Source organism: Lucilia sericata, unplaced genomic scaffold (assembly GCF_015586225.1).
Source record: "Lucilia sericata isolate MDLA Ls3-8-SP2 unplaced genomic scaffold, ASM1558622v1 Contig000058F_arrow, whole genome shotgun sequence".
In the NCBI taxonomy this organism is placed as follows: domain Eukaryota; kingdom Metazoa; phylum Arthropoda; class Insecta; order Diptera; family Calliphoridae; genus Lucilia; species Lucilia sericata.
In genome coordinates, this window is record NW_023994094.1 from 504,647 (window position 1) to 528,236 (window position 23,590).

At 35.9% G+C, this 23,590-nt stretch overlaps 1 protein-coding gene across 8 annotated transcripts; it reads right to left on the reverse strand.

Moving 5' to 3' along the window:
* Nucleotides 1-257: 257 nt before the first annotated feature.
* Nucleotides 258-15,359, reverse strand: LOC119616146 (titin). 8 transcript variants are annotated; one of them, XM_037972409.1, is made up of 6 exons: nucleotides 15,122-15,359; nucleotides 12,696-14,622; nucleotides 11,825-12,091; nucleotides 11,674-11,747; nucleotides 11,541-11,611; nucleotides 258-11,476 (listed from the first exon to the last, which is right to left on the reverse strand). In XM_037972409.1, exons 2-6 carry the CDS (start codon nucleotides 14,361-14,363, stop codon nucleotides 498-500), a joined length of 13,059 nt encoding a protein of 4,352 aa, XP_037828337.1. In that variant the 5' UTR covers nucleotides 14,364-14,622; nucleotides 15,122-15,359; the 3' UTR covers nucleotides 258-497. The 8 variants fall into 8 exon arrangements, with proteins under 8 accessions (XP_037828337.1, XP_037828336.1, XP_037828335.1 ...); XM_037972408.1 differs by having other exon boundaries at nucleotides 12,696-14,650; XM_037972407.1 differs by having other exon boundaries at nucleotides 15,072-15,359.
* Nucleotides 15,360-23,590: the final 8,231 nt, after the last annotated feature.

The following is a 23,590-nucleotide window of genomic DNA, read 5'->3' on the forward strand; positions in this document are numbered from 1 at the left end:
TTGTACTTACTTACAAACACACGGATGGGAAACAAAATAATGGCACGCGTTTAAAACTTAGTTGAATACGCCCATATCAAATTTTATAAGATTCCGTCCCACTGTGTGACATTGATCACACAAATACCAATAACACCTATCCCTTAAAATATATTAAAAACAACTTCCATACAATTTCTCTCCGAATATTCAACATTTTCTTATAAATTAAAGCATACCTTAAGGTGTTAACTTAAAGTTTTCAAACAATTTCAAAACACAATTGTTTTAATTTTATTTTTTTTAAATTTCGAGACTTTTTATTAATAATAAATGACAATTGTATTGTTTATTGTGATATGTATAAAAAAATATTATTACGTATTATATGTGTAAATGTTAGTAACTAATGTGTTAACAAAAAAATAATAAGAAAATAGGGGGAATATTAATAATATGCATTAACAATTAATTCTGCATGTTTACAAAAAAAAAATCAGATATTACAAATTGCTTAATTAGTTGCTTTTGAAAAATTTATGATCATGAGTATCCCTAGTGTGTTGGAATGCACCTTGTTTTACTTTATGCACAGCACATGTTGTGACCGGAAGCGTTTTGTATTCCATTTTATAAAGGCTTGACGAAGAGGAAGTTTCATTTCCGAAAGAAATCGATGATTGATTGGCACGTTGACGTGTAACAACACGTTCTGAGCTCGCCCGGCTGTAAGAAGGGAAATCGAGAGCGGATGTATGTACAGACATAGTATGGTGGGCTGTTGATCCCCGGTTGTTGGTCTGTTGATCTTTCATTTCACGGTGTTTTGTTGTTATGCTGCGTCGTTCACTTAGATTGTTTGCGGCTGAAGACTCTGCTTCTTTCTGGCGATGGATAGTGGTGTAACTTTGTCTTTCGCTGGGGAACCAATTGCTCGAGGGTTGTTCGTTAAGATTCATTATACTCTTGCGTTGTATCTTGGCATTTGATGTAAGACTACCAAACTGATTGGTTTCGGCTGGTGCGTTTTTACGTTGCAATATTGTATTGGCCACATTGGACTCAGATGAAAATTCTGTTTTACGATGATGGAACTGCTTGCTGGTCGACATTGTCGAAGTTGAGGTGGCACTAGAGCTTTCTAAACTATTTGAGCTAATGTTTGTTGAGCTGGTGCGGGCTATGTTGCTGGTATTTCCATTCATGGTTTTTGCAACCTTTGATGCAGTATCGTGGGTGTGCGAAACATGACCACTGCTTCCTCCACCACTAATTAAGCTCTTCATATCAGAAGAAGTTCCATGTCTTTGATTAACACAGGTAGCTCTTCTGATTATAGTTGTGCCATCGGTATGTATGTGTTGGTTCGAAGACGTGAGTTTGTCAGCCAAGCATGTGTGCTGGTGTTGATTGTCGGACGTTATTCTATGTGTACCATGTACTGTTGAGTTATTTTGAATACTGTTAGTCACAGAAGTGCTGCCATTTGTTATATGCTTGCTATCATGTTGTGTAGAATCCACTATAGTTTTGTTTCTTGCCGTTACACGGTTTTGGGTGAGAGAAACGTCTTCGTGGTGGATGTTTTCCACATTCTTTATATTCTTCGTAGTTGATGATTTTTCCACATTTTCAATGACATTAACCTTGCCCTGTCTCCTGATATATTGTGTTTCAGGTTCCTTTTTGGATTTACCCCCAACGACAGTGATGACCTTTTTAGTAGAGACAATGACCATGCCATCAGCTGGTTTTTCAGTTGTTAAATCAGTAACAGGAACAGCTGTCTTACCAGATGCAAAACTCATCTGACTTGTTGTCTTAAGAATGGAACTGTCTGTTCCCAAACTAATGGAAGAACTATTATGTGCGTATTTGCTCTTAGTTTGACGCACAGTGGTTTGTTGAGTAGTTTTAGTTTCATTCTTTTTAACAATATCCATTTTACCTTCGAGTTTCAAATTGTCAACTGGACGTTTAGGAGTAGCTCTATCGACAACATCTTTAGGACCCGTGGGTTTTTCTTTTTTGTAGAAATCTCCCTCTGGTTTTAGATTATCAGTGGGTTTGATTGGTGTTGGTTTCTTAACGTACTGATAAGTATCTTTTTGTTCGAATGTCATTTCACCTTCAGTTCGAAGATTGTCTTTGCGCACCACACGCTCTACTCTTTCTCCCGGTTTATAAGGAGATTTTTCTGGTGTAACGAATTCGCCTTCGGGTTTCAAATTATCGTTAGGTTTGATTGGTGTTGGTCTCTTTACATGTTGGTAAGTAGTCTTTCTATCGAATGTCATTTCACCCTCTGTACGCAGGTTATCCTTATGTATAACGCGCTCTACTCTTTCACCCGGTTTATATAAAGGCTTTTCTGGTGTAACAAACTCGCCCTCTGGCTTCAAATTGTCAGTGGGTTTAATTGGAGTTGGCCTTTTCACATGTTGATATATTTCTTTTTGCTCAAATGTCATTTCACCTTCCGTACGCAAATTGTCTTTGTGAATGACTCGCTGCACTTTGTCTGCTGGCTTATAAGAAGGTTTTTCAGGAGTTGTAAAATCTCCCTCAGGTTTCAAATTATCAACCGGTTTCTTTGCAACTGGACGTTCGGCAGGTTTAAAACCAGGTTTACTTGGAGCATAAAAATCACCTTCTGGTTTAAGATTATCAACAGGCTTCTTTTGTGATGGTCGTTCAGCAGGTTTAAACCCACTTTTCTCTGGTGTGTAAAATTCGCCTTCCGGCTTAAGATTATCGGATTGTTTGATTGGCTCTGGCCTCTTAACATATTTGTATTCATCTTTTTCAACAAATGTCATTTCACCTTCTGTACGCAAATTATCTTTTCTAATAATACGTGTTGTCTTTTCTCCTGGCTTGTAGGTAGGTTTATCCGGAACGGTAAAGTCACCTTCTGGTTTCAAGTTATCCTGTGGTTTCTTTTGAACTGGTCTCTCTGCCGGTTTAAAGCCTTGCTTCTCTGGGGTATAGAAATCACCCTCTGGTTTAAGGTTATCTTGTGGTTTCTTTTGAACAGGTCTTTCTGCTGGTTTAAAACCTTCTTTCTCAGGGGTATAGAAGTCACCCTCCGGTTTCAGGTTATCCTTCATTTTTACGGGCTCAGGCCTCTTTACATATTGATACTCTTCTTTTTCAATAAATGTCATTTCGCCTTCAGTACGTAAATTATCTTTTCTTATGATCCGTTCAGTTTTTTCAGCTGGTTTGAATGTTGGCTTATCAGGAACTGTAAATTCACCTTCAGGCTTAAGGTTATCCTTGGGTTTCTTCTGCACCACCTTTTCCGCAGGCTTGTAACCTGTCTTTTCGGGAGAATAAAAGTCGCCTTCAGGCTTAAGATTATCTTCATGTCGAACTTGGGTTGGTCGTTCGCCAGGAATGAATTTCGGTTTTTCAGGAGCATAGAATTCACCTTCGGGTTTAAGATTGTCTCTTTTCTTAACAGGTTCAGGTCTTCTAACATATTTATATTCTTCTTTTTCAACAAAGGTCATTTCTCCCTCGGTACGAAGATTGTCCTTACGAATTATTCTTTGCGTTTTTTCGGCGGGTTTAAAAACGGTCTTTTCTGGAACAGTAAATTCACCCTCAGGCTTAAGATTATCTTCTGGTTTCTTTTGTACTGGTCTTTCTGCAGGGCGGAAACCAGGCTTTTCTGGAGTGTAGAAATCTCCTTCAGGCTTCAGATTATCCTCTGGCTTCTTTTGAATAGGTCTTTCAGCAGGACGGTAACCAGTCTTTTCGGGAGTATAGAAATCTCCTTCAGGTTTAAGATTATCTTCTGGTTTCTTTTGAACAGGTCTTTCAGCAGGACGGAAACCAGGTTTTTCGGGAGTGTAGAAATCTCCTTCAGGTTTAAGATTATCTTCTGGTTTCTTTTGAACGGGTCTTTCGGCAGGTCGGAAACCAGGCTTCTCAGGTGTATAGAAGTCTCCTTCTGGTCTTAGATTATCCTCAGGACGAACTTGGGAAGGTCTTTCACCCGAAACGAATTTAGGCTTTTCGGGTGTGTAAAAATCACCCTCTGGTTTGAGATTATCTTCTGGTTTCTTTTGAACGGGTCTTTCAGCCGGGCGGTAACCGGGCTTTTCTGGCGTGTAGAAATCTCCTTCAGGCTTAAGATTATCTTCAGGTTTCTTTTGCACGGGTCTTTCAGCTGGACGGAAACCTGTTTTTTCTGGAGTATAGAAATCTCCTTCAGGTTTTAGATTATCTTCTGGTTTCTTTTGAACAGGTCTTTCGGCCGGACGGAAACCTGGCTTATCAGGTGTATAGAAGTCTCCTTCGGGTCTAAGATTATCTTCAGGACGAATTTGGGAAGGTCTTTCACCCGAAACGAATTTAGGCTTATCGGGTGTATAGAAATCACCCTCTGGTTTGAGATTATCTTCTGGTTTCTTTTGCACAGGTCTTTCAGCAGGACGGAAACCAGGTTTTTCTGGAGTGTAGAAATCTCCTTCAGGCTTAAGATTATCTTCAGGTTTCTTTTGCACGGGTCTTTCAGCCGGACGGAAACCAGGCTTTTCAGGCGTGTAGAAATCTCCTTCAGGCTTAAGATTATCTTCAGGTTTCTTTTGTACCGGTCTTTCAGCCGGACGGAAGCCAGGCTTTTCAGGCGTGTAGAAATCTCCTTCTGGTTTCAGATTATCTTCTGGTTTCTTTTGAACTGGTCTTTCAGCAGGACGGAAACCAGGCTTTTCGGGAGTGTAGAAATCTCCTTCAGGCTTAAGATTATCTTCCGGTTTCTTTTGTACAGGTCTTTCAGCAGGACGGAAGCCAGGTTTTTCAGGAGTGTAGAAATCTCCTTCGGGCTTCAGATTATCTTCTGGTTTCTTTTGAACTGGTCTTTCGGCTGGACGGAAACCAGGCTTTTCGGGAGTGTAGAAATCACCTTCAGGTCTCAAGTTATCTTCAGGACGTACTTGGGCAGGCCTGACGACGAATTGATAATCTTCCTTCTCTACAAATGTCATTTCTCCTTCAGTACGAAGATTATCTTTTCTTACAATACGCTCAACTCTTTCAGCAGGTTTGTAAGTAGGCTTTTCCGGAATTGTAAAATCACCTTCTGGTTTCAGATTATCTTCAGGACGCACTTGGGTAGGTCTTTCTCCAGCAACAAACTTCGGCTTTTCAGGGGCATAGAATTCTCCTTCTGGTTTCAAATTATCCAAACGTTTAACGGGCTCCGGCCTTTTAACATACTGATATTCTTCTTTTTCAACAAATGTCATTTCACCTTCTGTTCGCAAGTTGTCTTTCCTTACAATGCGTTCAGTTTTTTCTGCTGGCCTATAACTTGGTTTATCGGGTACTGAAAAATCTCCTTCTGGCCTTAAGTTATCCTCTGGGCGCACTTGAGAAGGTCTTTCGCCCGGAATATAGGCGGGCTTCTCTGGTGTATAGAAATCGCCCTCTGGCTTCAAGTTATCTTCAGGTTTCTTTTGAAGAGGTCTCTCTGCAGGTCGGAAACCAGGTTTCTCAGGTGTATAGAAATCTCCTTCTGGTTTGAGATTATCCTCTGGTTTCTTTTGCACAGGTCTTTCAGCTGGACGGAAACCAGGCTTTTCTGGAGTGTAAAAATCTCCTTCTGGTCTTAGATTGTCTTCTGGACGAACCTGTGAAGGCCGTTCACCAGAAACATATTTAGGTTTCTCTGGTGCATAAAAATCACCTTCTGGTTTGAGATTGTCCTCTGGTTTCTTTTGCACTGGTCTTTCAGCTGGGCGGAAACCAGGCTTTTCTGGAGTGTAGAAATCTCCTTCAGGCTTTAGATTATCTTCTGGTTTCTTTTGCACTGGTCTTTCAGCTGGACGGAAACCAGGTTTTTCTGGAGTATAGAAATCTCCCTCAGGTTTGAGATTGTCCTCTGGTTTCTTTTGCACTGGTCTTTCAGCTGGATGGAAACCAGGCTTTTCCGGAGTATAGAAATCTCCCTCTGGTCTCAGATTATCTTCTGGACGAACCTGTGAAGGCCTTTCTCCGGAAACGTATTTAGGTTTCTCTGGCGTATAGAAGTCACCTTCTGGTTTGAGATTGTCCTCGGGTTTCTTTTGAACTGGTCTTTCAGCAGGTCGGAAACCAGGTTTTTCAGGTGTATAGAAATCTCCTTCTGGTTTAAGATTATCTTCTGGTTTCTTCTGCACTGGTCTTTCAGCTGGGCGGAAACCAGGCTTTTCTGGAGTGTAGAAATCTCCCTCTGGTCTCAGATTATCTTCTGGACGAACCTGTGAAGGTCTTTCACCGGAAACGTATTTAGGTTTCTCTGGCGTATAGAAGTCACCTTCTGGTTTGAGATTGTCCTCTGGTTTCTTTTGCACTGGTCTTTCAGCAGGTCGGAAACCAGGTTTCTCAGGTGTATAGAAATCTCCTTCTGGTTTGAGATTATCTTCTGGTTTCTTCTGCACGGGTCTTTCAGCTGGACGGAAACCAGGCTTTTCTGGAGTGTAGAACTCTCCTTCAGGCTTAAGATTATCTTCTGGTTTCTTTTGCACAGGTCTTTCAGCTGGACGGAAGTCTGTCTTATCAGGTGTATAGAAGTCTCCTTCTGGTCTTAAGTTATCTTCTGGACGAACTTGTGAAGGCCTTTCGCCGGAAACGTATTTAGGTTTTTCTGGTGCATAAAAATCGCCCTCTGGTTTAAGATTGTCCTCCGGTTTTTTCTGCACGGGTCTTTCAGCTGGACGGAAACCAGGTTTTTCTGGAGTATAGAAATCTCCCTCAGGCTTGAGATTGTCTTCTGGTTTCTTTTGTACTGGTCTTTCAGCTGGACGGAAACCAGGTTTTTCTGGAGTATAGAACTCTCCTTCAGGCTTGAGATTGTCTTCTGGTTTCTTTTGCACTGGTCTTTCAGCTGGTCGGAAACCAGGCTTTTCTGGAGTGTAGAAATCTCCTTCAGGTTTAAGATTATCTTCAGGCTTCTTTTGAACTGGTCTTTCAGCTGGACGGAAATCTGGCTTGTCAGGCGTGTAGAAATCTCCTTCAGGTCTTAGATTATCTTCTGGACGAACCTGTGAAGGTCTTTCACCGGAAACGTACTTAGGTTTCTCTGGTGCATAAAAGTCACCCTCTGGTTTCAGATTGTCCTCTGGTTTCTTTTGCACTGGTCTTTCAGCTGGACGGAAACCAGGCTTTTCTGGAGTGTAGAAGTCCCCTTCAGGTTTGAGATTATCTTCTGGTTTCTTTTGAACTGGTCTTTCAGCTGGACGGAAACCTGGTTTTTCTGGGGTGTAGAAATCTCCTTCTGGTTTTAGATTATCTTCTGGTTTCTTTTGAACTGGACGTTCAGCCGGACGGAAACCTGGTTTTTCTGGGGTGTAGAAATCTCCTTCAGGCTTAAGATTGTCTTCAGGTTTCTTTTGAACTGGTCTTTCAGCTGGACGAAAACCTTGTTTTTCTGGGGTGTAGAAATCTCCTTCTGGTTTTAGATTATCTTCTGGTCGTACTTGTGTTGGTCTTTCGCCTGGTACGTATTTCAGTTTTTCTGGAGCATAAAATTCTCCTTCAGGCTTAAGATTATCTAATCTCCTTACAGGTTCTGGTCGCTTAACATATTGATATTCTTCCTTCTCAACAAATGTCATTTCACCTTCCGTGCGTAGGTTATCTGTTCTTATTATTCTTTCAGTTCGCTCAGCAGGTTTAAAAACAGGCTTATCTGGAACGGTAAATTCACCTTCTGGTCTTAGATTGTCTTCTGGTTTCTTCTGAATTGGTCTTTCAGCTGGTCGGAAACCAGGCTTTTCTGGAGTGTAAAAGTCTCCTTCAGGCTTAAGATTATCTTCTGGTTTCTTTTGAACTGGTCTTTCAGCTGGACGGAAACCAGGCTTTTCTGGGGTGTAGAAATCGCCTTCAGGCTTAAGATTGTCCTCGGGTTTCTTTTGAACTGGTCTTTCAGCTGGACGGAAACCAGGCTTTTCAGGTGTGTAGAAATCTCCTTCGGGTTTGAGATTATCTTCTGGTTTCTTTTGCACTGGTCTTTCAGCTGGGCGGAAACCAGGTTTTTCAGGGGTGTAGAAATCGCCTTCAGGCTTAAGATTGTCCTCTGGTTTCTTTTGAACTGGTCTTTCAGCTGGACGGAAACCTGGTTTTTCTGGAGTGTAGAAATCTCCTTCTGGTTTTAGATTATCTTCTGGTTTCTTTTGAACTGGACGTTCAGCCGGACGGAAACCTGGCTTTTCTGGGGTGTAGAAATCTCCTTCAGGCTTAAGATTGTCCTCTGGTTTCTTTTGAACTGGTCTTTCAGCTGGACGGAAACCTGGCTTTTCTGGGGTGTAGAAATCTCCTTCTGGTTTTAGATTATCTTCTGGTCGTACTTGTGTTGGTCTTTCGCCTGGCATGTATTTCAGTTTTTCTGGGGCATAAAATTCTCCTTCAGGCTTAAGATTGTCTAATCTCCTTACAGGTTCTGGTCGCTTAACATACTGATATTCTTCCTTCTCAACAAATGTCATTTCACCTTCCGTGCGCAGATTGTCTGTTCTTATTATTCTTTCAGTTCGCTCAGCAGGTTTAAAAACATGCTTATCAGGAACCGTAAATTCGCCTTCTGGTCTTAGATTGTCTTCCGGTTTCTTTTGAACTGGTCGTTCTGCTGGTCTATAGCCGGTCTTTTCTGGAGTGTAGAATTCTCCTTCAGGCTTTAAATTATCTTCGGGTCGAATTTGGTGGGGACGTTCACCAGCGATATATTTGGGCTTTTCTGGTGTATAAAAATCTCCTTCTGGTTTCAAATTATCCAATCGTTTTACTGGTTCTTGACGAATTACGTATTGGTATTCTTCTTTCTCGGTAAATGTCATTTCACCCTCAGTACGTAAATTATCCTTTCTAATAATACGCTCGGTTTTTTCAGCAGGGGTGAAGGTAGGTTTATCTGGTACAGTAAATTCGCCTTCTGGCTTCAAATTATCTTGCGGTTTTTTCTGAATAGGTCGCTCCGCTGGTCTATATCCAGGTTTATCTGGAGTATAGAATTCACCTTCGGGTTTCAGATTATCCTCTGGTTTCTTTTGTGTGGGACGTTCTGCTGGTCTGTATCCAGGTTTTTCTGGCGTATAGAACTCTCCTTCCGGTTTTAAGTTATCATCGTGACGTACCTGAGTGGGTCTTTCACCTGGAACAAATTTAGGCTTTTCAGGAGTATAGAATTCACCTTCTGGTTTTAAGTTGTCTAATCTTTTGACTGGTTCGGGTCTGCTAACATAATGATATTCTTCTTTTTCTGTGAAAAACATTTCTCCTTCTGTGCGAAGATTGTCCTTTCTAATAATCCTCTCAGTTTTTTCTGCTGGTCTGAATCCTAGCTTTTCTGGGGTATAGAATTCACCTTCTGGTCGAAGATTGTCTTCGGGACGAACTTGAGTTGGTCTTTCACCAGGTTTATATTTTGGTTTATCTGGGGCATAAAACTCACCTTCAGGTTTTAGATTATCTTCAGGTCGTTTTTGTTGTGGTCTTTCCGCTGGTTTGAATCCAGGCTTTTCAGGAGCGTAGAATTCACCCTCTGGTCTTAAATTGTCTTCTGGACGAACTTGTGTGGGTCTTTCGCCTGGTTTGTACAAAGGTTTATCCGGAGTGTAAAAATCACCTTCTGGTTTTAGATTATCCTCAGGCCGCTTTTGCTGAGGTCTTTCTGCTGGTCGGAAGCCGGGTTTTTCTGGAGTGTAAAATTCACCTTCTGGTCTTAAATTGTCTTCTGGTCGAACTTGAGTAGGTCTTTCACCTGGTTTGTACGAGGGTTTATCAGGAGCGTAAAAATCACCTTCTGGTTTAAGATTGTCCTCAGGACGTTTTTGCTGAGGTCTTTCTGCTGGCCGGAAGCCAGGTTTTTCAGGAGTATAAAACTCACCCTCAGGTCTTAAATTATCCTCATGGCGAACTTGGGTTGGTCTTTCACCAGGTTTGTATGCAGGTTTGTCCGGTGTGTAAAAATCTCCCTCTGGTTTCAAGTTATCTTCTGGACGTTTTTGTTGTGGTCTTTCGGCTGGCTTAAAACCTGGTTTTTCTGTAGTATAAAATTCACCTTCTGGTCTAAAATTGTCTTCTGGGCGAACTTGTGTGGGCCTTTCACCTGGTTTATAAGAAGGCTTTTCGGGCGCATAAAAGTCACCCTCTGGTTTTAAATTATCCTCCGGTCGTTTTTGTTGCGGTCTTTCTGCTGGCTTAAAACCTGGCTTTTCTGGAGTATAAAAATCACCTTCTGGTCTCAAGTTATCTTCATGGCGAACTTGACTAGGTCTTTCACCAGGCTTATATGAGGGTTTATCTGGAGCGTAAAAATCACCTTCTGGTTTCAAGTTATCCTCTGGACGTTTTTGTTGAGGCCTTTCAGCAGGTCTGAAACCTGGTTTCTCCGGTGTGTAAAATTCACCCTCCGGTCTTAAATTATCCTCGGGCCGTTTTTGTTGTGGTCTTTCTGCTGGCTTGAAACCTGGCTTTTCTGGGGTATAAAAATCACCTTCTGGTTTTAAGTTGTCTTCATGGCGAACTTGAGTTGGTCTTTCACCAGGCTTATATGAGGGTTTATCTGGAGCGTAAAAATCACCTTCTGGTTTCAAGTTATCCTCTGGACGTTTTTGTTGAGGTCTTTCTGCAGGTTTGAATCCAGGTTTTTCTGGTGTATAAAAATCACCTTCTGGTTTCAAATTGTCAGCCTGACGAATTTGCGAAGGCCTTTCTCCAGGTTTGTACGAAGGTTTTTCTGGAGCATAGAAATCACCCTCTGGTTTTAAGTTATCCTCAGGCCGTTTTTGTTGAGGTCTTTCAGCGGGCCTAAAGCCAGGTTTATCAGGGGTATAAAATTCTCCTTCTGGCCTCAAATTATCCTCAGGTCGTACTTGAGAGGGTCTTTCGCCTGGTTTATATTGAGGTTTTTCCGGAGCATAAAATTCTCCCTCAGGTTTGAGATTGTCACCCCTGAGAACTGGCTGCGGTCTTTGAACATATTTGTATTCTTCTTTTTCTGTAAAAGTCATTTCTCCTTCTGATCGAAGATTATCTTTTCTTATAATAACTTCAGTTCTGTCAGCAGGTCTGTAGCCAGGCTTTTCTGGAGTATAGAATTCTCCTTCAGGTTTAAGATTATCTTCGGGACGCTTTTGTGTGGGACGTTCTGAGGGTCTATAACCTGGTTTATCAGGAGTGTAAAACTCACCCTCCGGTCTTAAATTATCTTCTGGTTTGACGGGAGCTGGTCTTTCGGAGGGTCTATACTGCTCTTTTTCGGGTTTGTAAAATTCACCTTCCGGCTTCAAGTTGTCATGGGGTCGCACTGGTTGAGTTCGTATAATGTATTCGTATTCTTCATTTTCTGTTACTTCCTTAGTGCTATCTAAATGTCTTTCGGTACCTGGTAGTGGTTTGGGAATGTATTTGTCAGTTTTTCTAGTTGTGGTTAGAGATTCATTGTCTTCGAAATCTGATTTCGACCACGTGTTTGTGCGTACTCTTGTTGTTTCAACATTGTCAACCATATCTAAAAGAGAAGTAAAATTTATTATTAGAATAAAAATCAATGTAAGTAAGCTTCTTTTAAATACCTGTCGATTCTATAAGGGTGTCCTGTTTTAAGGTGTTCGATACTGTATCGCTAGTTGTACAATGATGGCGTCTGAAAATTCAAATATGTGATAAAATTTATAAAAATTATGAAATATTCTTTTGAAAACTTACCCGCAAGTACAAATTTCACATATGCACATTTCAGTGTGAGTAGTTCTTTGAGTTGTTCTTTTATCGACTCCATCCTAAATAATATAGAATGTTTTTTTTTAATATCGCGATGATATTTTGACTATGGTGTGTTTAATTAAAAAATATTTACCTTTCGTGAATCGGTTAATTTCTTGCGATTTATTTGTGTTTCATTTATTTCATCGTAAATATTTTCGGTTACATCTTTACGTTTTGAAGTCTTATTTAAATTGTATTCAATATTTTCATTATCTTCCAATATTTTTGAATTCTTCTCAATTTCAGTATACTCATCAATGTAAACGGTTTTCTTGGGAGCCTCTACAATCTTTTCAATGACATCGGTACGCGTTTTCTCATCTAGAACACGCCAGTCATTAATACTAGCATCGTAGATCTGCAGAAATTAATTTAATTAATGTTTGCGATTAGCTTGCTATTGTTGTTGATTATTAAAGGTATTCACTTTAACGTACTTGTTAAGTTTAACATCTGATAGGTACTTTGAATTCCGAACACTTCCTATGTTATTTGTATACGAAATTTCTCACCACTACTAACGCTTAGGATGAATTAGTTAAACATGTATAAATAACGGCATCAATCTATCCATCTATCTATTTATCTATTTATTTATCTATTTATCTATTTATCTATCTATCTATCTATCTATCTATCTATCTATCTATCTATCTATCTATCTATCTATCTATCTATATCTATCTATCTATCTATCTATCTATCTATCTATCTATCTATCTATCTATCTATCTATCTATCTATCTATCTATCTATCTATCTATCTATCTATCTATCTATCTATCTATCCATCTATCGCAAGATATTCTTCCTCAGCTTTGCACTTTCTGCAGTGAATACCTTTACTATTCTCATAAATTTCTCTCACAATAAGATTCTCTACTAATGACAGAGAATAACAATTATTTACTTCAATACACTCTTACATTTATGTTCTCTCTTTAGCAAACTTTTTCTCTTACCTTTGTGATCTCAGTTGTTGTTGTAATGTTGGCAACATCTGTATTATCTTTCTCAATCTCACGAGCTATGTCTTGTGGCACATACGCTTTAGAATCAACAAACGATTTCTCATCAACAACTTTCCACTGTCCCAGCTTCGAATCATAGATTTTAGTTGTATATGTAGTGGTCGTAGTATTAATGACATCATCAACTATTTCGGGGAATACTTTTTCATTAGCATTATTCACAGTCTTCTCTTCAACGATACGCCACTTGTTGTTACGACGATCATAGATTTTCTTTTTGTACGTAACTTTGCAAGTACCATCCGAACCTTGGCTAACGAAACGTTCGTATGTTGGTTGTTTAGTATCGTTGGTGGCCTCATGAAACTCACTCCAGGTCTTGGTCTTGACATCGTAAACCTCTTTCTTCGACTTTGAAGAACTCTTCTTCGATAATTGCTCTTGGGTTAGGCTCTCTTTTTCGGAAATTTGTTTCGTGCTTAAAGATTTTTTATTTACACTGTTAGTGCTGGAAATATTGGTATCACGTAATGCTTGAGTTGTCGAGGAAGAGGAGGTGATGGTGCTAGTATTGCTAGTGTTCTTTGTATTGATGTTGGTAGAGGAAGCTTTATTTTGCTCAATACTGGTCAGTGACGTATTATTGTCGATGGCAGTGAAGTCATCAAAGTTTTGCATGGAAGACTTGTTGATTGTGTTGTTTTGCACATTCGACGTCATGGATGACGTAGAAGGTGTTGGTGTTGGCGGCATGAATACCTCATACGTATCGGCAGGTAAAAGAACATTATTGTCTGAACCACCACTAGTAATGGTTTTATTATTATTTGCTTGTGTGGCTGGTATGGTATAATGTTGTTTTTCAGTGTTGGTGTTACTCTGCTGCTCAGCTCTTGTTGTTTTGCCATTAACTGATTCTGCAGCTATAAACTGGCTTGACATGGTTGACGATGATGTCATTTCAGTAGCACCGTTGGTTGATTTAGCCAGCGTTTGAAATGCTTGCTTAGTAGCCATCGATTCATCTTTTATGATAACCGTTTCTGGCTTAAATTCAACATCCACTATATAACCAGCTGAGCCATCGGTGATGGCTTTAGAGGAGGATGATATAGAGGCCATATTTTGGGACATGGACTGGGAAGTCGATTGCGATGAGGAGGTGATGGAGGAGAAAACTTTTTTCATGCTGCCGGTACTGCCACTGGTGGTTATGTCCACCACATCTATGGGCACCGAAAATACCGGTTCCTTTATGGCAGACTCACTAACTAAATCGACAGACGATATGATCTTTCCCATGGAGGAAAATTCATCCGACATCTCTTGATGATGCTGAGATTTTGAGCTAAATTTCGATGATGATGACAATGATGATTCGTTATTCGATTGTATCTCGGTTACACTGGTTTCGCTAATAGCCGACTTTGAAGACGACGATGAGGCTTTATAGTGCTTAGCCATATGAAATTCTCCTGAGGTACTGCTGGCTATGCCTTGCGCTTGCGTGGCATGTGCTAAATCAGCATCCAGCTTTTTCACAGCCTTGTTAGAGGAGGTGGCGGAGGAGGCGTTTGTTGTTGATGAGGCGGCATTGTTAGATGTGGAAGATGTTGTGCCAACATTTTGTTGTTTCTTTTTGGCATTTCTTGAGACCATTTTGTTTGATATAAAACACTTTTGTTACTTTGCCACGTGTAAATAAATGTTAAAATTTTAAATTCGTTTTTTTTAAATTTCCGTTACACTTTTGAAACGTTTTTGTATAAATTTAAATTTAAACAAAATATTTTGTTTTTTAAACTTTCGAATTTAATTTATTTTTATTTTTTTTCTCTTTCTTCGGGTTTTTCGTTGTATTTTCTTTTACTTTTTTACAATTTTTCGTATGCGTGTTGTTTCTTCTTTGATTTCTTAACTATAATTTTAGTTTTGTACAATAATTTCTTTTATTGATTAGTTGTCACGAAAAATAAAATAAAACACAAAAAAAAAACACAGAAAATAATAAAACAGTGAAATAACGAAATGCTTTATTTTTAAAATATTATTCACTGGCACTTTATATTGGTTTAGTTAATGAATTTGGACTCAGATACAAAAGTGTGAGAGAGTAGGTTTTCATAGACGTATACACAAAACACTTTTTTGTTTTTGTTTCTTTTTTTCTAATTTTTTTTTTTTTTTTTTTAGCAAAAATATCTAACAGAACGAAAAACACTCTAGCACTAGCGACTTACTCTTAGCTAATAATCAAGGTACATACAAATGACAACACTAAATGTATTTCGGTTTTTTTTCGAATTTATTTTGTTTCTGTTTCAAGTTAACAAAGCTAACAACAAAACAAAAGCAACAACAACAAACCTCAAAAGCTTTAACACACAAAAATTTAAACTTAATTTTTTGCTTATTACTCGTTTCGTTTGGATAATTCTCTCTATTCTCTTATTATTTTTTTTTTTTGTTTAATTAATTAATTTCTTTTTTTAATATGTTTGTTGTATTTTAATTAATTTTTTATTTTTTTATTATTATTATTTTTCTTTTTTTTAATTATTAAAAGATTATTTTTATTTTAAATGCTTTACTTTTTATTTTCGGAAAAGTCGACCGTCGCGTACCAGCACTAAATATGAACTGATCATTTGCTGTGACTGGAGCTCTAAACAACCTGGCTGCTGTCGATAGTTTTTTAAGGCAGCGCCGTCAACTGCTCTTAATTTTTTGTGTTTTTTTTGTTATTTTTTTTTATAAATGAACAACACAAGTGGGTTTCGCCTGTGCTCCTACAAACATACAAACTCTTTTTGTTACTTTCTACATTTGTTGTTATTTAAATAAAGGCAGCCCCCATTTTTTTTTTTTTTTTTTTTTTTTTGGGAGCATACCATTAGCAAAAAAGGTTCTGTTCTATATGAATAATTAAATAAATTAATGTATCTGTATTAAATGTTTAACCTTATAGATAACAAAACTGATATTTTATCGAAAAATTTAAACAAAATTTGCAATTTGTTCACAGACATTTTTTATTTGCAAAAATGTTTTCTTGATAAGATAATACAGCGCGCTTTGGTTTTCTTGTCTTGAATTCTTTGTGGTAATAGTTAAAAATATCTTTCAAGTGCATTAGACTGCAGTAAAGTAGATGAATTTTGACCCCTTTTTAGGATAAGGCAAGAGTTACTTTTTGTATTGTATATCTAAACAATTTCGTTATATAAACAGAAATCGAAATTCTTGAACAAAGCATTTCTTTCGGGTGGCCAGATTTTGCCGGACGTAGGCTGGAAATTACGATGGGTAAGTAAAGGTATATAGGGCCGGTATATAGGTATATAGGGCCGCTTTATATTGTAGGGCCCTATACTCCTTTACTTAACCATCGTCTGCTATCCATCGTAATTTCAATCCAACGTCCGGCAAAATCTGGCCACTCGAAAGGAACTCTTTGTTCAAGTATTTTGATTATGTTTATATAACGAAATTGTTTATATATACAATATAAAGCGGTCCTATATACCTATATGCCGGCCCTATAATATATGATAACGATTAAAAACTACATTTAAATTCTATTAACATTTTCATCAATATCGCATGCTCTGGGCTCGAATTACTTTAAATGTGTTCGAAAGATCTTTTGTGCAATTCTTTATGAATTGTGCAGTGGCCGATTTACTATATTGGCTTTCATATAGAATAGAAATTCCGATATCGAACTTAATATAAAATGTATTATCTTGTATGATATTGAAAAAATATTACCCGAGGGTTTACTCTGTCCCTGCAAACATTATTGGAGTACATGATCCATTTAAGTAATCCAAAAACTACTTTTCTGTATACATTATTGGAGTACATGATTCGTTTAGTTTGAAAACAACATGGTCCATAGCCTGCATTACATGGGACCATCTTGCGGATCATGTAATCCCATTATTTAAGCAACGGAATAGTTTTGGGATTACGTGGTCCTCATATAGGACATCACAGTGTTAAATGGAGTATGTTCTTTCCATGTATTTGGATAAGTTTTGGGCCAGTCCTTTGAGGAGTACTTTTTACACAAGTGTGCGGAGTAGTCTCAATTTTTGCCCGGGGTAACTCAATACAAATGAAAAAAATCGAATTTATATGCTAAATATATTTCGAATCGAAATACGGAGTAATGCATAAAAATTTCAACATATTTGCTTTCTAAAGGAAAAAGTATAACTTGATATTAAAGGGATTTTGAGTCGATTGGAACCTCTTTAGATAGGTGTGAAACCAATATTTTGATACGTTATAAACAATATTTACAAAGCATAACACCCTCTGGATTATAGTAATACCATAAATATGCCGAAAACCATGAGTTTTCAAGCTCGTCGATATGTCAGATGCCTTTATTTTAAAGTTGACAGAATGGACCTTCAGATGGCATACAACACTTTATAAATAAAGTTATCTTGGAGCTATTTTAAGATCCCAAAAAGGGCCTTAAAAATTACGTTTTTTTTTTTTTTTTTTTAACGATATCTGTGGCCTCCGGTAGGTTAGTGGTTAGTGTTCTAGTCTGGTAGACCGGAGGTGGTGGGTTCGATTCCCACCTGAGGCACTGGTTAAGGAGCGCACAACAGGCCCGATAGAGGCCTAGGTGTATTTCTTCGGATTTGATGTATATACATCCTCCTTTCAAACTAACTAACTAAAACGATATCTTGAATCCCAGAGTGATGGAGGCCAGATTCTGTTTCAGCGCAGATCAAACCTTTAAAAGAGTATACAGTGATCTCCTGCTTAAGGAGAAAGAAGATATGTCTGATGTTAAGTCTTTATTTTAAAGTTGACAGAATGTACTGTCAGATGGCGTACAACGTTTTATAAATAAAGTTATTTTGACGCTGTTATAACGTCTTAAAGAAGGAAAAAGTTGTGTTTTTTCAAACTTCAGGACACGATATCTTGAATCCCAGATATGAGGTCAGATTTTGATACAACATTTTATAAATAAAGTTGTCTTGACGCTGTTAAAACGTTTCCAAAATGGGAAAATGGCGTTTTTTCAAACTTTAGTACACGATATCTCAATTTGCAGAAGTGATGGAGAGACCAGATTCTGATTTAGCGCGGCGCAAACCTTTAATAGAGTATACAATGGTTTCTGGGTAAAAATCTGTCGGCCTGTCAGTAATCAGTTTAAAACCTATTAAGCGCTTTAATTGCATGTTGTATTGGACGGTAAGATATTAAACTAGTTGGACCGAATCTTCATATTTCCAATACCAAATTAATTTTCAATATTTGAGGATATTTCCATATCCTTTGCTACTTCTATTAAGGCTTTATCGTACTTTCAATGGACACAAGGAAAAACTGAATACCGAAAAAATGATATATTGTACCAGATTTCTTGAATGCTTGTCACATATTCCGATCGGAATTGTTTCTGTTTCCTAGTAACTGTATCGATCGATCGATATATTCACCATCAAAAAAGATGGGGTTTTGTTTATTACTCAACGAAATATTGTCGTAGACCCATAAAATTAAGTATATTCTGGGTCCATATTAGATTCTAATATGATATAGCCATGTATGTCTTTATGCTGAAATAAGTAATGAACATTTTCTACAAATATTCTCTTTTAAAACGGTTTCTTAAAGATGTTAAAACTTGTCGATATCGGTCCACGACTACTAGAAATACAATTTAAACAGTTATAAATATGACGATCGTTCAGTATTCGGTATAAAATTGTACCAAAGTTAGTTTCATGCACCCAGAAATAATACTGAAAATTAACGTTGGAATACGAAATAAATAAGCTTTATAAAAACCAAGATCTCTATATGAACTTCCATGAGGATCGGTCCATAATAACCCATAGCTTTAGTCTAAAGCCTCTGTAATACCCTGTGAATCGTTTATATACACAACTAATTGTTCGATATTTGCATATTATAGTGGTAGATTCTTAATAATATTATCACCCTTATGCAAATATCAACTAGTGTATCAATATCTAACACATCTCCAACATATGCGGTGGGGCAATGTAAGTATTCAATTCAATATTTCTAACGCTCACTGACATATTTGTAAAGAAGACTAAGAAACAAAAACAACAACAACGACAAAACACACGTCCATACTTAAAAGGCGAAAAAAGTCAAAAGCGTGTAGGTAAGACCAAACATTGCGTAGGAAACAATCTGACGCGACATGTAGCACAAATTTACAAACACAGTCACATTCATCTCGACGTCGTTTTAAGCCAAACTTGTAACATACTTAACTCCCTCTCTCCCGTTTCGTTTTCCTGTTGAAAAATGTCAGACACAACTCTTAACATTTGAGTTATTTGTTTCTTTAAACTAAATTTCTTCACATAATGACCGCTTAATAATAACACTACCACAAAAAAAAAATACTTGGACAAATAAGTTCAAAAATCCAATTAATTGTATTCTGCCACTAATACTCCGGTTTTTACTATATAATTATTTAAATATTAGCAGACATCATTTCTCTCAATTTTCTACCTTTTGTGGTTTACGAATGGGTGTTGTAAAAAAACACAACAAATGTCGGTTTTGAGGTTTCATTATGTTTGAGATTTTTTTTTTTAATTGTTTTAATATAATTCCCATTCATTTGTAATTTGAACTGAATGAAATTTAAAAATCAAATTTTGTTGCTGCTGTTTTTTTTTTCAAATATAAACAAATCCCTTTATAGTATAATCTTGTCAACTGGCTAGACTTTATTTTAGCTCGTAGTAGTCTTTGTCGGCCGGCCCTTTTATTTTCAAATACAAGATTTTTTATTTATTTTTAAACTTGATATGAAATACTCACTAACTAACTATTTTTACGAAGTAAATGTTTATAGTTTTTTTTTTTTTTTTTCTTTTGAACAAGAAAATTTACTGGAATTTTTTTAGTAAGTCAAGTAAATTAATATTATTGAAGTAATATAGTAACAGTCTTATGTCTTAGATTACATAACACCTACCGGTTCCTTTAGTTATTTGTGTGGATATTATGTCTCGAAAATTTTACAACTTTACGACTGGTTGGTTTTAATCAATATGCCTGCAATGATTAAATTACAGATAACATTCTTTATACATTATGCAATTGAATTTATCTGAAACTTCGTATAGAAGTTTATAAAAATTAATTTCATTCCGAAATGACGCTCAGTTCAATACGATATAAATTTGTATTAACTTTACTCAATTACGAATGTGCTAATTTGTGCTCTTTGCTTTTTAACGCATTCCGGGAGCCGAATTACTGCAATTGTGATCAAGTAAAAATTATCGTAATAGTCTTTTTTCAGATGATGGCATTCGATATAGAACCAGAAATCTAATACATTTTGGCACATTTTCGATACAAGGACTGAATTTCTGCATTCAAATACATATATAGCTGATTCTTAAAGTCACTGAGAGAAAAGCTTTAAGTTCAGCGTCTAGTCTACAGTATAGTCTATAGTCTATTATACAGTCTAGTCTATTGTCTAGTCTATAGTCTAGTCTATAGTCTAGTCTATAGCCTAGTCTATTGTCTAGCCTATAGTCTAGTCTATAGTCTAGTCTATAGTCTAGTCTATAGTCTAGTCTATAGTCTAGTCTATAGTCTAGTCTATAGTCTAGTCTATAGTCTAGTCTATAGTCTAGTCTATAGTCTAGTCTATTGTCCAGTCTATTGTCTAGTCTATAGTCTAGTCTATAGTCTAGTCTATAGTCTAGTCTATAGTCTAGTCTATAGTCTAGTCTATAGTCTAGTCTATAGTCTAGTCTATAGTCTAGTCTATAGTCTAGTCTATAGTCTAGTCTATAGTCTAGTCTATAGTCTAGTCTATAGTCTAGTCTATAGTCTAGTCTATAGTCTAGTCTATAGTCTAGTCTATAGTCTAGTCTATAGTCTAGTCTATAGTCTAGTCTATAGTCTAGTCTATAGTCTAGTCTATAGTCTAGTCTATAGTCTAGTCTATAGTCTAGTCTATAGTCTAGTCTATAGTCTAGTCTATAGTCTAGTCTATAGTCTAGTCTATAGTCTAGTCTATAGTCTAGTCTATAGTCTAGTCTATAGTCTAGTCTATAGTCTAGTCTATAGTCTAGTCTATAGTCTAGTCTATAGTCTAGTCTATAGTCTAGTCTATAGTCTAGTCTATAGTCTAGTCTATAGTCTAGTCTATAGTCTAGTCTATAGTCTAGTCTATAGTCTAGTCTATAGTCTAGTCTATAGTCTAGTCTATAGTCTAGTCTATAGTCTAGTCTATAGTCTAGTCTATAGTCTAGTCTATAGTCTAGTCTAAAGTCTAGTCTATAGTCTAGTCTATAGCCTAGTCTATAGTCTAGTCTATAGTCTAGTCTATAGTCTAGTCTATAGTCGAATCTATGATCTAATCTAATCTATAGTCTAGTCTATAGTCTAGTCTTTAAGTTCAGTCTAGACTAGACTATTCTATAGTCTAGTCTTTCTATCTATCTATCTATCTATCTATCTATCTATCTATCTATCTATCTATCTATCTATCTATCTATCTATCTATCTATCTATCTATCTATCTATCTATCTATCTATCTATCTATCTATGTATGTATCTATCTATCTATCTATCTATCTATCTATCTATCTATCTATCTATCTATCTATCTATCTATCTATCTATCTATCTATCTATCTATCTATCTATCTATCTATCTATCTATCTATCTATCTATCTATTATCTATCTATCTATCTATCTATCTATCTATCTATCTATCTATCTATCTATCTATCTATCTATCTATCTATCTATCTATCTATCTATCTATCTATCTATCTATCTATCTATCTATCTATCTATATATCTATCTATATATCTATCTATCTATCTATCTATCTATCTATCTATCTATCTATCTATCTATCTATCTATCTATCTATCTATCTATCTATCTATCTATCTATCTATCTATCTATCTATCTATCTATCTATCTATCTATCTATCTATCTATCTATCTATCTATCTATCTATCTATCTATCTATCTATCTATCTATCTATCTATCAATCTATCTATCTATCTATCTATCTATCTATCTATCTATCTATCTATCTATCTATCTATCTATCTATCTATCTATTTATCTATCTATCTATCTATCTATCTATCAATCTATCTATCTATCTACCTATCTGTCTATATATTTATTGAATTTTACAGATCGGTGATGTTGAAGAAAAAAGTTCGGCTTTTACGACAGAGATATTCTTAAATAGTTAAAAAATAACTAAAAATTATATAATATAAACTTAAATTTAAAAAATGGAGTCATTTCTATATTTAGAACAACAAAATCTCTTTTTAGAACAATTATCTTTTAGAACAATGTCTAATTTCACCTACGGGACCAATACCGAGAAATTGAGTCATAAAATATTTTAAAAAATTATGCAGTCACTTAAAAGAAATCAGAGAAGAAAATAAATACAGATTTAAACAACAACCAAATGCAATCAAAGTCGAAGTTGAAAATAAAATCACACTCAAAGATGAATAATGACAGCAACAACTATAAAAAAATTAAAAAAAAAAAAAATTATAAACAAATAAAAACACAGACAAATTAACCTTCCGAACGTAGCTTTTGAAAAAAAAACATGACGTAATTTTCACTGCTTTTTCACTTGTTATTGTAGTGTTTAATTCTGTTTTATTTTATACTTTTTTTTTAGTTTGCATACTCATGAATTTCAAAACAATTTTATATTTTTTTTATTTAGGTTCCAAAAATTCTTCTCGTTTAAATTTAAAAAAAAGAAGACTTTTGAAGGAGAGAAAAGTTGTCATTTAATACTCTGTGGATGGGTAAAGTAATACGAATAATGTCGACAATGACGTTATTTATTTTTATTTTCATTTTTTTAAACTTTATTTTTTAATTGACATTTAAGGGTAATTTATGCGATTTCTTTTCATTATTTTCAATATGATGACATCTGTTTTGAAATCATTGAAAATTCTTAGAAATTTTATTGATTTTTTAATTTTATTTCTAATTATGTTTTTGTCATTTCAAAAATTTATTTATTTCATTTAAAAAAATCGTCTAAAGTTAGAAAATAGCTTGAAGAAAAAAACACACACTGAAACAGACTGAAAAAAGTCTGGTTTTTGAAAGTTGTCGGCGCTGTCAAAACTTATTCCAAATGTAGGGAGGAGAAAAAGAGGAAAAAAAGCAGTGAAGTTGTTTTTTTTTTCTTTGAATTGAATTGCAATACATGTCGTTAAATATTAATGTGGTTTACAGGCGCCCACGTATTTGTTTTAACCATATAAATTTAATTTTTAATTTAAAACTGAAAAAAAAAATTACGAATGACTAATTTATTTCAATAATATTTGAAATTTATAGTTTATTATGCTCATATTGAGATGAATTATGTTTAAAAAGCCAGACATCAGTAGGAACTGATATAGCGGTTAATAAAATTACAAGTAATCGATTAAAAAGTTTCACTCATTCTTGATCAATTAGAATTAATCGATTCCAATTTGAGTTTATAACTATCACGAAAGAAATCCAACATAATTCATTTGATCGCCATTAGATACCTGCCCCTGATATTAAACTTTATTTTATAGATTTTAAAATAATTTTAAAGATTTATAATTCCTTCAAAATCTTTATAATCGAATAACTAAAAACACTAATAAATCATTATTTTTATTAAAATATTATTTAAAATGACTTTGTTAAATACCGTTTTCGTCTATTATAATTAGTATTTGTTTATAATATATAAAAAAATAAATGTCTAATATATGGCTAATCTTACTCATACTGTTTTTAACAAATTTATTTTGTAAACAACTGTTTTTATAATTCCCAC